This window comes from Agelaius tricolor, unplaced genomic scaffold, assembly GCF_023055355.1.
Source record: "Agelaius tricolor isolate 1412-34295 unplaced genomic scaffold, bAgeTri1.0.p SCAF_16, whole genome shotgun sequence".
NCBI lineage: Eukaryota > Metazoa > Chordata > Aves > Passeriformes > Icteridae > Agelaius > Agelaius tricolor.
Window position 1 is genome coordinate 12,095,074 of NW_027269276.1, and position 14,834 is coordinate 12,109,907.

Sequence of the window (14,834 nt, forward strand, 5' to 3'; positions counted from 1 at the left end):
GCTTAATATGGCCTTTTTGATAGGCAGTGCAGTGAATCATTGTTAAAAAACATAATGGTAGCTGCCAGATCCTCCTGCTTAATCTGAGCTGGCCCTTTTGGGAGCCCAGGGTTATCTAGACCCTGGGTCCCAGCCTGCAACAAAGGGAAGCTGGTTCAAATCTTACATCCCTGTGCTTTCCACTGATGCTGTCACCATCATTCCAAAAGGTCTAGCCATTTAAGAGACTATGACTCGATCTTTTGTACAAGATTTGTTAAAGAGCAGTGCTGACAACAGTGCTGGAGAGCAAGAGAAACCAGAATAAGAGCACTGCTTACCTCTTCTCCACTGTACTGCTTCAAACAGTGCAAGAATCGGCAGGTGTTTGACAGCCAGAAGGACACTGTTTCAAAGTCATCTCCTCTTTTCTGAAGATAAAAACAAACACACTTCAGCAAAGACTGGCAGGAGAAATAAAATAGAATGCAAGATACACAACTAAATGCTTAAAATACACTTTCTAGTAGATCCTCATTCTGATGTTTTGCAAAACTTTGTGTATTATAGTAATGTATTAGGAAAGCAAGGGTTTTGGCAAAGTGCCATTTAACACCCTCCCTCTTTTCCTAAGTATTTTTCACGAATTATTTCCTCCACAGAAATGATCTTTCTGTGTTTTACAGACCCATCCTAATTGCTCTGGGCAGAAATCAAAGGGCAATGTGACTGTATTCCCAAAATACCCAACAACTCTTGTGAAGAGCACAGTGGGGAAGACTGGAATGATATAGAGCCAGCAGGAGGAGCAGGAAACAATTCAGTTTTGATGAATGCCACTTACATCACAACAACTTTGGCAGCCTGAAATGGAAAATGAAACAAAACAACAAACCCTTCTCACCAAAGAACACAGGTCTGAGTATATGCTGAGTAGTTCTAGAGCTCCACAGTGTGTACTTCTTTCACTTAAAAATGTTCAAAAATTCCTATGGATATCTCAGCTCCTGCAGGATTGTTTACTAAGTATTTTTTCATAACTTGTAGTTTGATTAAAGGCTTGGCTTTTGACACATCTCTCTCATTTAAAAAATAAAAAAACATGCAAGCATAAAATATATTCATGTCTTAATAATGCCTTCAAGATACACCTGGGCTGAACTCTCCCAGGCAACTCCTTGAAAAGACTTTGGGCAGTAACACATTATCATCAGTGTAATCTGTGGGTGAAGCAAATGAGGAATCTGTTAACCAAAACTGCAAATGAAACTGTTTATTTAAGCGCTCTGGAGAAGATAAACAAAGACTCACTCTGCAAACTCTGACTCCATCCAAAACTTTATGAGCTGAGCTTTAGAGGAGGGAGACTATTCAAAACAAAAAGAAGGTAGTTCTTTTCCCATTAATTCAATGCATCTCTGCTACTATAGGGATAAAATGCCAGCAATATAATTTGTTATTTTTTTAACACAACTCTTGGGACTGTAGTGGCAATTCACTGATGACAAACCCAGAGCCAATTCATTGAAAGCCTTTTCCTCATTCTCCTAACAAAAAACCAAGAGCAAATTTTAAATTAACATTTTTTTTCTAATCTAAGCAGGCTAACTAACCTTTAAGACTTTTTTGATGCCATTGATAGTGGAAGTCAACAACGACCGCACTTTCTGGTCATCGTTGAGGTAATCTGCATGGCGCACACACATGAACAAAATATATGCTGGGAGTCCTGGAATCAGGTTGACAGCTACCCCACGTGGTTTCAGCTCTTGGGAAAAACAAACACACATTGTCTTGTTAAGTGTCAAGTCATTAGAAGATGTTATATGAGGTAATTGCAACCTCCCCAGTTAATAGCATATACATGTATATACACATATATATATAATTTGGCCAGTGAAAACTCAGAGCAAAACTAAGGGCCACTTTCTTGGTAGAAGAACAGAATAAGAAAATATAAGTGCTTGCTTAAAATATGCAGGCATGTTAATATGTACTCATCAGGAATGACAATTAGATTACAATACACATTTAGAAACTGGAGATAAACTGAACACTGTCAAAACCAAAATAAGCTATTAATTTCCTAATGCAAATTCTGTGTTCTCATCATTCATTTCTCAGTGTGTATGGAAGCAGAGAAGGCCAAAAATGAGAAAGATGCTTACCTAAAATAAGATTCTTGACAAGTTTTTGTTCATCCTCCTTCTTGTATTCCAACATCCCTTGGAAGTCCTTTTCTTTCCGTGGAATGTTAACTGGACGAATAGGTTCATCAATGATTTGTCCAGGTGATATGTTCTCCATCTGGCCCACTTCAGAGAGAGAATGGAAAGAAATATTACATTTTCCAGTGAAACTAATACATGCCAGAGACATTTCTGTAACATTCCTGAGGAAATCCCTGGCTCCAGCAGGTCAGGGAAGAGAATATTAAGAGCAAAACTGAGAAAACTCATTGGTTGAGAAAAAGGTGGTTTAGTAAGAGAAGGAAAAGGGGCTGGGGGGCAGGAAGCAGAGCAGAGGCAATCACCCATGATAAGACCCCACCCTGAGGGAACTGATGTCCAGCCAGTCTCAAACAAGAGCTACCTCGTGTGCAAAATTCCCTTCTGTGGTTCCTGACATTAGGAGGTGCAGCACATGGAATATTCCTTTGGCCAGCCTGGGTCAGCTCTCCTGACTGTGTGCCCTTGTGCCTTCCCACCTCAGGTTACTGAGGGGACAGACTGGGGAAAAAAGGAAACCTTGACACTGTCCAGCTCTGCTCAGCAGTAGGCAAAACAGCAGTGTTCCCAGCAGTGTCACAGACTCAAATCCAAAACACAGCATCACTCAGGCAGCTATGGTGAAAGTTAACTGCATCCCAGTCAGACCCACTGCATCTTTTTAGTTAATTAGGCAATAAACACAGACCAAACTAAATTTTCAGGAGCATTTTCCCACTCTGTATTATGTATGAACATTACTGTGACCTTGTCCAAAGAAGTAACTGAACGATATTGTAAGATTTTTTAAAAAAACACTTAGTTGGAGTAACTAACTTTCACATTCAAAGGAAAACTGGGTAACTAATTTTTGCCTGGTTCATATTTAGTACTGCTTTTCTCTTGGCAAAACCAGATACTGTCTGAGTTCACAAACACTGCAGAAAAATTTCCTTTATGTTTGATGTTTCTCTGAAGGCAGAAAGTATTCAATCTCCTTTTCTGATCTTCTAAAGTTTCATAAAGGAACACACAGAGGTCTGAGCATTCATCCTGCAATCAACAGAGGCTAAAGCTACTGAAGACCTCACAAGTGCTAAAATAGATGGGTATGATGACAACCAGATCACAAAGTAAACCAAAATCTTTCTCTCAAAATATAAAAGTACCTTCGAGTTCACCGATCTTCTTAGCAAACACTTTCAGCTGCTTCTTTAACTTGCGAACAGTTTTGTCCTGCTTTTCCAGCTGCTCCATTAAATCCTGTGAATTCAAATAAGGGAAGGATTAAGATATGGGGACAATCCTGGAGCGTGTGACAGAGACAAGAAGAGTGCTGTTATAGAGTTACGAGGCAGTGAGGAAAGCTGAACAGAAGTGCCATCCTCTGGCCAAGGGCTGCAAGCTGGTACACTGCCTATAACACAAGCCAAATATTGCAAATATTATTAAGTTATATGCAGCATGACAGAGGCAAAGCTCATAGGCAGGTAGATTCTGCAGACACTCAGAATGAGGTCAGTTCATACAGCAGAAGATATTTTGCTGCAAACACATCTCCCTCATGCTTTCTCCCTGCTCTTCCAAATGCCTCACAGAAATTATTTTCTTTATTATAAAACAGCTATTCTGTATTTCTGCATCATTTATTCCTGTCTTTAAGACTGACTCTTATTCAGACCTATCCATGTTATCAGAGGATGACAGATTCCTAGAAAGACCATAACTTGCACTCAAATTTACCAAATAAAACATCCAAACAACATTTCTTGCTGTCATCACATTTCCTTACACTGAAACTGGTTTCTTACATGTTTTTATTCTGTACCGCAATAAATCTAGCATCTAAAGGTCCCATTCTTTTAATAAACTGTATTTGTCCTTCAAAGGAACACTCCCCAGAAACCTATCTTTGAATAGTTCTGTGACATATCTGTTGTACTACATTAATAAAATAATCATGTAATTAAAAAAGGGAAAGTCATTCTAAAGAAAGCAAAACCTCAAGCTCAAACAACCTGCAAGACATTCCAGGTTAGGTGTTGGAAAGCAGCTTAGAAGAAAAATCTTCTAAGCAGGAGGATTATTCTTGGCATTGGCAGGAACATAAGGGATCGTGAACTCCCTGCAACAAAAACATCATCTGGGAAACTACACCTCTTCTGAAATACTGAAAAATTTTAGTTAAGCATGGGCACAAACCTTAATCACATAGTAAAAGAGTTTATGAGCCCATACAATATACTTGAGCAGTCAGACATCAGGCCTGCTGACAACAGAATCGAGGCCATGCTTCACGTCCAAAGCAGTGTTCAATTTCACAACAGAAATCCTATTAATAAACACTACATACTGGTCAGATAAATCAATTTCTCCTGAAACTAACAAAAAGATACATGTATGTTCAACAGACTGTTTTGAATGTATCAGGGATGGGATGTGATTTCAGAACAGCCACTATGTGAGGATGAATAAAGTTTTTCTATGGTTCCTCTAAACAGATTTAACAGATTTCATGTCTCATTAAGATCTAGAAATTCATAAATTATATTCTTTCAAGCTCACATATGGCGCTGTCTTTAATTACTGTGAAAATATTATCACAATGTCATTCTTCATATTTTGCATTTCTGAAAAATATTAAAATAAGAATAAATTGCATCTATGATTAGATTGCTCGCTTTCATATTCACCTTGGTAAGGACCTGTATGATCAGTCCTCTACTTTTCTGAACTGAATCTAAATATAACAAAGTTTCAAAATAAAGAGTAGTTGTGAAAATTGAACATCTTTTACATCATGTACTTCTGTTCCAGGGCAGTATTAAGTGGTACTGAAAAAGAAACTGCTTTGCTCACAGCGCAAGGCTAAGGCTCGTATTAGTAACAAAACTGTGCATCAAAAAGAAACATAGATTACACAAAGGACATTAAGACTAACAAAAAAAGCAGTGAAGGAAGTAATTGGCATCGTGAAGCTCTCTGCAGGGGGATTTCCTCTGAAAGGGAGAAAGGAGACAGTCTGCTTTTCATTAGTGCTTCAGAAACAGCGACCGAGACAACAGAAAACAGGGTTCACATGAGCTACATACAATCATCCTCTTGTAAAGGGAAATCCGGTACAACTGATACTTCTTGGGATCATCTGCATACAACTCCTCATAAAACTGCAAAAATATGGACAGGATTGGTTTCCTCCCTCCCTCTGAGACACTGAAACTTCAGTGAGCACTGTACTGATTAAATCAGAATACAACAAGATCAAGAATCTCCTGCTTTTAGGGAGTCTAGGCCTTAGTTGTGCTCATGCCAGCACCTCTCAGAGAGAAGCTGATGTAGGTGAGTTGCAAAACAGTCAGATCTTTTAAAAATGGGCTATTCTAGGACTGTGAAAGCATGGAATACAACCTTTGTGAGAACAGGGACAGGACATTTTCTTATGCTAATCAAGATGGGATTGCAGTGAACACTACAATTCTAACATGGCATCTGGAAAGCTGCAAATTGTTTCCACTCCAGGGCTCAGAGTGGAACTGAAACGTACACTTGGCTTGGAGTGGACTTGCAATACTCAAACATCTGACGTGACATACTGAGGAACAAGTCTATATTTAACAAGCAAAATTACATTCTGTGTATTTGAAAACAAAGAGAACTCCTCTGGGATGTAATTACATGACTGTGTGTTGTCTTGGGAACACAATATGATGAGTAGGTCTCTGGGGGAAAAATGGCTAAAAATTGTAACATATGACACAGCAGCAGGAGGGAGCTGCTGAGACAAACATTCACCATCTACCTTTGTGAGAGACTTTGGCTGCTGAGGCAAACTTGCACTTTTAGCCAGTTCTCCAACATGGATCAGCTGAATTACCTGACACTTTGCTCACAATCTTTGGTATTAAGACAAGACCCCAACAGTGATAACTTCTGTCATGTACATTAGCAGGGAACAGTTCACCTTGGCTTGTCTGGAGGAAGCAATGGCACTCACAGCCAGGATTTTTCTGGCTGAAGTAGTTTGTTTCCCTTTACCAGTAACAAGCCAAACATATGCCAACACAGGTTTCTTTGGAAGATTTCCCCAGAAATGAAGTAGCACACATAGGATGAACATACTCCTTTGTGGAAGAAGGTAGCAAGTTTTGCCCAATCCTTCCTTCACACAAAAATGTTGTGCAGCACACATGGAATACCAGCTACTAGCTAAGTGACCCAAGCAAGTTTCTTTTTATGGAACTATTTCTTTTTTCAAAACATATTGAATAGCTGGAGCTTGTAAAATGGTGGATTATCTGTGTAGCTTCAGGCAGGGAAGAGAGAAATGGAAAGATAAATTACATTAAATAATTAAAGAATTACATCAGAGTTTTTCAACGAAATAAACAAACTAACATATTTCAGGGGAAACACCCCTCCCTGGCATTATGAGTTTTTATGACTTCCCTGAATATCAACATTCTATTCAGCCATGACTAAACTCACCAGTTGGAAGCTGGGATCCACAAGCTTCCTCCATGCCCCAAACTTAAGACCAATCTCCTGAAACATTATTACTCCAGGAGCTAATCTCCCATTAGCTTACACTCAAGAAAACCACCACCTCTGTGCAATTTTTCTGCAGGAAGCTGCCCTGTGAAGGATGATAAGGTGCCTGCCAGAGGTGTGGCAGGTGTGTGAGTGCTCCTGCAGCCCTGTTTCCTTACCAGGTTCTCGTTGGTCAGCCGGGTGATCTCGTGCTGCAGGCTGGCCTCGATGCGCGCCTCGGGAGGCAGCTGCAGGTTCTGGGCCAGCAGCTGCTGCTGCCTGTTGTTCTCCTCCTTCAGGCTCTGGATCTCGCCTCGCAGAGATTCCAGCTCGTTCTCGTGGCTCTTCCTCTGAGACTGAAGCTGAGACTCCAGCAGCCTAAGGAGGGTGAGCAACAGTTTGTGTGAGCAACTCAAAGTTACATCCCCGGCTCTCAGAGGGAGTGTAAAGCTTTAGCTGCTGCTCAGGAACAATTAGCCATGGCTTGCAAAGGAAAATGAAAAAGGCAGAGTACTCTTTAAACCCTTTAGTATGCCTTCTAATTAAATTAAGCTGGCAAGATCAAAAAGTGGAGAGAGAGAAGCTAATTGTGACACTGCTCTGCGTTTCCTTTGATTGAACACAGACTGTACAGGGTGCCACTGTGGCAATAAATGTGAAGCTAAGTCTTCTCAGATTGACTGAAGGGGCTTTAAGGAGGTTTTACCTCTAAACAAATCAAATAATCCTAGATGAAGATGACACTATGTTCACTTAAGTTAGCACCTTGCAATATTAACAATGGAAAATATTTTTAGAGTTAACTTTTGCAGCCAGAAACCATCTAATTGCAAATGCACATAGATAATCTTTATTTTTGCATTAAACCCAACATTTTTCAGAGGGTTGTCCTTAATGCACAAAAGGTCAACAACAGAATCAGACTTGGGACTGAAATCCAGGAGCTTTATCCTCATCACTCTCATTCTTTCCCCTTGGGCACATCACATCTCAAGTTTTTCTCACTGTGAAGTGGGGATAACACATATCAGCCTCCTGCCAGGCAGTGCTGGGGATCTACTCCTGCTTGCAAGGCACTGTCCAAGGGCTCTGACTCATAATTTTGTACACACACAGGAAATAACAATACTAGTGACTACCAGTGTTCAATTAGACAGTATTTCAGGGTTTAAATATGCATAAGGCAGGAACACTTATTAGTAACTAGACTGATGAAGCACACAAGGGCAAACAGTCATTCACCTGCAATGCTCTGCCATTTAATATAAAACTTCTTGTCTCTACAGTGCCAGGACAAGAGGCACAGAGCAAACCAACTCCCATCCTGTCTGCAGAACACTTGCTCTAGGTTAGATCTTCACAAGGTTATACAACAATGTTAGGGGCAGAATGTGTTAGCAACAGAAAAGGAAGGACTTTAGTTATAGCAGTCATTGCAAAATACCACTTTCAGTAGTCACTGCTACCACTGAAGCACATCAGCAGGGCTGTGCAGTGAATTAGCTGTCAGGGCAGGACTAGGAAGCATTTTGGAAGTCAGGGATACCAACGAGCACACACAGCCAGACACCCCATGACCAGCACAGTCCTTGCAGAGACCACAGTGGTCCCACTGGGGCTCCAACAGGACCATGAGGAGATAAAGATGACTTCTCTTTCATGGTTGTTTTGTGACTTACGTTTTGAATCTGGCATGGAGAGACATGGGAGAAGAATGTTTAATTTACTGACCTTGAGACACAAGGAGAGTAAGACCCATATCAGTTTGAAATTTAAGAGTACACTGATCCTACTTAATAATTTAATAATTACTAAAATCATTTTACTTCTTTAGGCTGAAAAACTGTAAGGAACATCAATTTTGAAATCTGGTGTAAAGGCATACAAATAGTACATGGCTACAAATGCTTTCCACCTGTGGAGCTTTTGGTATTTTACAGTCTACTTTTGTGCAAATATTCCTATGAATTGTGTTGGCTGTTGTGCCATCTTAAACTTTTTAAATGATAAAACCTGACAAGGGGGAAGCTTCTGGGACTAGGTTTGAGGAGACTCCTTAATTTCTATAATTTGTGTTGAATTTTTTTTTCTAGCTGTTAAAGCAATAGAAGTACTGTAGCTAAAGCAAACCCATAGCAAGGGGCACAGTTAGCTAGAAAAGAAGATGCAAATAAAGGAAAAAAAAACCATTCTGAGAAGTCTGGTAACCTGTTGGCTTGTTTTAACCCTTCATAAGCCAGCCAAAGTTCTCCGTCCTCATTCAGCATATGATAGTCCTGGGGAGATTGCCTTTCAAGAAACGTGTTTAAAAAATACAAGAGATATATGTGATGGTGATGAGGTGACATGGCAAGGACATTACACACTATATTACAGTTACCATAAAAGAGAAACAAAAAATGATCTAAAATTAGCAAATTACTTTTCTTGTTTATGTGTTTTTCTTCTTCATGATGCAATTCAGCTCTCAGTGACAGCCCAGCTGGTTACAGCATTCTGTGCTGTTACAATAAACACATTGCCACAGACTATTGTGACCACTGAGGTTCAGAGGGTGACAAACCAGCCTGGGGAATGGCACCCAGGCTGGGCCATGCAACAATTAGAGGCTACGATGGAAATCCAGAAAGCTTGATTTTACATTTCCAAATCTTACATTATTTCCAAATCTTTTCAAATAGTGCACACAACAATTTTCCTAATGAAATCAAATTATAACCCCAGCTATGAGTGCTCTCCAGACATACATGGATAGAACTGACCAAACACAATGTACACAGTGTGCCACAGCAGAGCCCAAGTGATCACAGAATAAAGAAAGAACCTGTACCTGTTTGTTTCCTTCAGTCCAATATATGCCTGTGCTATTTCTCCTTTGTCTTTCATCTTCTGTACATCCTCCAAGAGGATTGTGGCATCTGTCATTGTATGCTGGAAAAAGAATGGCAATTTCAGTAAATTTAGCAACATAAGTGCTCCTTGAATCCATGTTTTCTTCATGTGGAACACTAATCCTTGAGTAGCCACATTAAATAACTGTGGGTACCTGAGCAAGAGGTTGGTCCATAATTTCTATATCCATTTGGTTTATCTTTTAAAATAAATGCATACAAAATGGTCAACTGTTGGTCTGTCTAGTAAGTGGGTACATGTGTTAATCTCTTTCTATTTGGTCATCACATAAAAGGAACAAAATAAATTTCACAGAATGTTGGATTTGCATTTTATTCAAATTGAACAGCTGCTAATACTAAAACTGAAGCAGCATAGTTTTGCCAGCTAAATTCTATTAACATTTCTTAAACATAGCATTACATGGAGTCTTTCAAAGCTCAAAAATAAACTATTTCTCACTCATGTATTTTAAATACTCTGTCAAAGCAGAAAAGAATTGACAAGAGCTTGAGATTTTCTAATTTAGATAGTATCATTGTACCATTTTGTTTCAGTTTTGGATGTTTATTATCCACTTTTGCTTTTTCTTCAGTGAAACTTGAAATACTTAATAGATGTTTACAGTCACCTTGGCCAGTCTGATCTGAGTCATTGCCATGGAGTACCACAGGACTTTAATGAACATAAGAGATGGAATTCTGACTTTCAAAACAAGCAGATGCTGTTTTCATGAGCACAATTTTGCGAAGTATTTACAATAACAGCTTTGTGGATAAATGATGGAGCCTAGATCTCTATGTCTAGTATGATTTGTGTTATCCAGTATGAAAAACAATAAAATGTGTAAGCTCCTCAAAGAATTATTCCCAACATCTTTATGAGACCTTTGAGGTTTTTCTACTAATAATTTACTCCAGAGTAAAAGTGCTGTATCTCACCTGCCAATCTATCAAGCTCTAGCAGTCTGAACATCCCTCATTTAGAGTCAGCTCATTTTCTTATACTCTTACACGTGTACAACTACATTTTCTAATCAAACACGCAGCAATTCCCATCCAGTATCCAGAGATGACAATGTGAGCCCACAATGTTTGCTGCTTGCTGAGGACAGCAAACACTCTAAAGTAAGGCACTTCTTCATACCATAGACACCTAATTTGTTGGGAAATATAAGGGCTTTGCAAGTTAACAGAGGCCTGGTTCCCAGATCACAGTGCTCCTTAAGGATCACTGTCCTTACCCCTCAAATATACTCAGCAAGAAACATGATGGAGCTGACTACACCAATTCCTGAATCCTTCCTTTCATATTCAGGTTGTCATAAACCAACAGTTCAAAACTGTAAAATCTGCTTGTTTTGAATTAACTTGTTTCCCTGTGCAAAGCATGAAGATGGGGATGCAAAGGTCACAGAATTAATGGAAAAGTTATTCAATAATTCAAGGTAAAATGCAAGAACACATAGGTTACTTAAGAGGCAGGGAAATGACAGCTCAATATTGTTGAGGATTATTTTAGTATTTAGAAATTCTGGTTTGTAACTGTAGAAGAAAATGTGTACCTTATCCTCCTGGCAATCAAATTGGTAGGCAAGAAAGAAGAGAAAAAAAACATTAAAAAATCTGTCTGTGCTGCAGCTGCCCAACCTAAAAAGCAGAAGCTATCTGCAAACTGGCTGCTGGCCATCCCACAGGTCACCTTCCTATTTCCCTCATACTCACAGCCACTGTAAAATCAACCCTTGCATCCCACCACTCTGAGAATGTTATTGAAAGATTTACTAAGTATTTCTTTACATTGTTCTAAATACTACAAAAAATGTGTTCTGTTTTCTTTGCAGTCAATCATTTAAAACAAGACTTACACATCATCTTCATGCACCACAAACTCCCAATTTACTTAGGACAAAGACAGACATAACTTTGCAGCAGCAAAGGAAAGATGACATATCTGTTCATTCCTTGCTGCAGTTATGACACACAGGATAGCTCAGTTCAGTGGAAATTGCTAGCTCCTTGATTTGCATGATACCTTTTCAGGTTGAATGATTCTTATTTGCAAAGCTATTACTTCCCTAACTATGTCATCAGAGCTTTTTAGGTGATGATTTCAGTGGTTGTAATCTACTCCTCTTTAAATAAAAGCACATAGCACCTATCAAGCAGTAATATGGAATTTACCTATCTTCAGAGGTTATCTTTACAAATGTTACTGACTTGCAATCACACAGATGTAAACAAACTGTTCCTTTTGCTCAACTCTTAATTGAAAGGAATTCCTGAAAATTCTTTTCAATTTTCCAGTCCAAGGGCACTAGAGAAATGACACAGCTCCCAATGAGAATTATTTGTGCACTGTTAAAGGAGTCTGGGCGGGAATCAGACTTTTGGTACACCTTCACATGAGTGCTGGTAGAGAAACCCCAGACTGGCTGATTAATACAAGCTCCTAATTCAGACTGCTGTGATTTGTGCACTAATAATGGACCAACGGATTACACTCAGAAAGATTTTCCAACCTAGACTACTTTCTTCTGCCACTTCAAGCAGGCTGTTAATAAATAAAGCATGTTAATGATGCAGTGTAACTCTCCTACCTGCTGAGTGTGATTTACCTTGGGCTGAATTGCCTCTTTCTGGCTCACAAGCTGAGACCTCAGGATGAGAACTTCTTCCTTGCGTACTTCCAGCTCTTCGCTGACCGAGGTCAGCTGGTCCAGTAGGACTCTGTATGCTGGGGCACCAGGAGCAGTCACCTCTGGAGCTCGTGTCTCTGTGAGGGCCTTCTGCAGCTCATTCAACTCGTTCTTCAGTTTTTTATTCTCAGATTCAAGCTCTTGGCGCTGTAAGAAACAAGGACAGTCCTGTCACCCAGCAGCACTGCAACATGTCTGTAACCCACAGGTACAAAACTATGGACAGAAATGGTAAAAATTATGTGCAGCTGCAAGAAATCTCCCCTGTATCCCTGGCCCCTTGACTATGGTCAATAGTGGCTGGGAGGATTTCACTAACAGGACTAACCTTTTGTCTGAAATGCAAAACCAGAGTCTTGGAGTCCCTGTGGTCCAGATGACCCCAAGGTGTTGAAAAGTCTCTTTTTCCCAGCCCCGGGATCGAAGAAGGAGTCAGGATTCCTCGGCTGTGGTTTTCAAGGTTGTTTACTCTCTGTTATCTAGAACATTCTTTCTCTGGCCTGCTGAGGTCTGTCTAGCAAGTCAGTCCATGGCGCACTGACTGCCCTTGGGGCGGTGTTATCTTTTTATACTAAAAACTACGTCTACTTTATTTACAATAATTTTCCAATACCTATCACCTATGTTAGACAGTGTGTTTCTACTCTAAACCAATCCAAAAGTGCCACCATCACACAGAAGATGGAGGCTAAGAAGAAGAAAGAAGAAGGACAAGGCACGCCCAAATCCCTCCATCTTGGCTTCTGAATCTCCATTCTAAAAACCCCCAACGTTTTACTTTTTCACTCTGTGACAAATTATCATTCTACTTAAACTCTCATGGCTTGTAAATCTTCACATAAAGTTGGTAATTTTCTCCATAGGTTCAAATCAAAGGCACAGGTGTCTTTAGCTTTGTGCTAGGGGCTCGAGCCCTCCAGGGCAGCCAGAGGGATGTCCTGGGTTCTGACATCAGAGCACACTCACATGAATCAGACAGATTTGATGGCAAACAGAATTGCCAATCTTTTTTGCCTCTTATTCTCCCCTTAGCAAAAAGAAAAAAAGTTCACAACAAATAGTGGTCAGCAGGCTAAGAAAATTTTGCATCACTATTAGGAAATATTTTAGCTTTAGTGGTCTAAGATAGGCAGAAATTTAAATAATGTTTCTGAAAAAGAGACCTACATTTATCACTGTATTTTTGCTAAGATTAACTTGCAAGCTGTACTAAGTGTTTTAACAGAGAACTCCCCCTGGCTTAGGGGATCTATTTGTTTTGTATCCCCAGCTACACATTCTACACCTCAAAAAGAGCAATCCTACAATGAAATGATTGCTGGGGAATATTTGTTCTAATTCCTCCAGCTACTATTTGGAAACAGGAGGGCTGATGTAATTTTCTATGCCAGCACACACAATTGGTGGCAAGAGTCCTACTAGAAAAAACCCAGAAACCTCTGTTTTAGAATTACCTTGAGGGACTCATACTCCAACTCTGCACCTCTTATGGGAGGCCTTTCTTCCTCCTATGAACGAATACAAACAAGTGTGAAAACTAAAAATCCTTCACTGAGGTAGGAAAACGAAAGAGAACTCAACTTATTTTCCTTTAAAACTGTAAAACACTCATTCTGGTACTGCTAACTGCTTTAGACATCTCAGTAAGTTTGAATATTGGCATTGTCCCCTTTACTTCTGAGGTTAATTGGTTAATATTAATAAAATCACATACTGTCACTGGCAATGAGACAGAGCAGGATGAATCCCAGTATGCTAAAGAAATTCACTGGTAGAAATATAATAAGAAACAATTGCCAAAACTGGTTTCATAATTTTCTAAGAACTTAAGGAGATCAAATCAGGAGAATTTACATTACAATCAGCTAAGGTGTCTAAGCCCAGTGCATTGGCTATGTATCCTGGCTGAAACACTTCTTCTGCCTAAAATGAGTAATTACCCATTCTCCCCATCATTTAAGTCAATTTCCTTATGGCTATTCCTTAATAAAAACAGCCTTTCAGTCTTTTTTTTTTAAGCAAAGTCCCAAGCACTTTTTGTTTTGTCTTCCACGAGAGGATCTCAAGGACCTTGGAAAACAAAATAATCAGTCCCTAGAACTAAGCACCAGTATGAAACTTGTCATCAAGCAAAGCAAATGCTAGAGGAAGATAAAGATTTAGTGAAAGCCAGTCAGCATTCACAGAGCTACTGATTCACAAGAAGGGACACTGTGGTGTCAGCATTTGATCAGCTGCAAGGAGCCCACCTTAGCTTTAGCACGGAGAGCCTGCTCCTCCTTTCTGTCCAGTTCATCCTGCAGGGACTGCTTTTCCTGCTCCAGTTCTGAAACCCGTTTCTGCAGCTTGAGGAACAGAGACATGTCCAGCGCTGCTTTTTTCTCACTAGGCTCCTGCTTCAGAAACAACAGAGGCAAGTCAAGAACTATTCCACTTCCACAGCACAAGGAAGCACAACCGTGAGTAAAGATGGGAAACAGACTGGGGAAAGAGAGGAACACAGAGATGTTACTTGATTCTGAGCATTGACT

At 39.8% G+C, this 14,834-nt stretch overlaps 1 protein-coding gene across 2 annotated transcripts in view; it reads right to left on the minus strand.

Moving 5' to 3' along the window:
* MYO5A (myosin VA) overlaps positions 1-14,834 on the minus strand; it is a 101,841-nt gene that overhangs the window by 8,246 nt on the left and 78,761 nt on the right. Inside the window, exons 26-34 of one of the 2 annotated variants that reach the window (XM_071441551.1) lie at positions 14,553-14,699; positions 13,758-13,811; positions 12,223-12,450; positions 9,544-9,644; positions 6,893-7,091; positions 3,356-3,449; positions 2,148-2,294; positions 1,593-1,747; positions 321-410 (exon numbers count right to left, since the gene is read on the minus strand). In XM_071441551.1, the coding sequence (XP_071297652.1) occupies positions 321-410; positions 1,593-1,747; positions 2,148-2,294; positions 3,356-3,449; positions 6,893-7,091; positions 9,544-9,644; positions 12,223-12,450; positions 13,758-13,811; positions 14,553-14,699 (1,215 nt within the window). The remainder of the gene's footprint in view (positions 1-320; positions 411-1,592; positions 1,748-2,147; positions 2,295-3,355; positions 3,450-6,892; positions 7,092-9,543; positions 9,645-12,222; positions 12,451-13,757; positions 13,812-14,552; positions 14,700-14,834) is intronic. The other variant, XM_071441552.1, reaches the window with a different exon arrangement.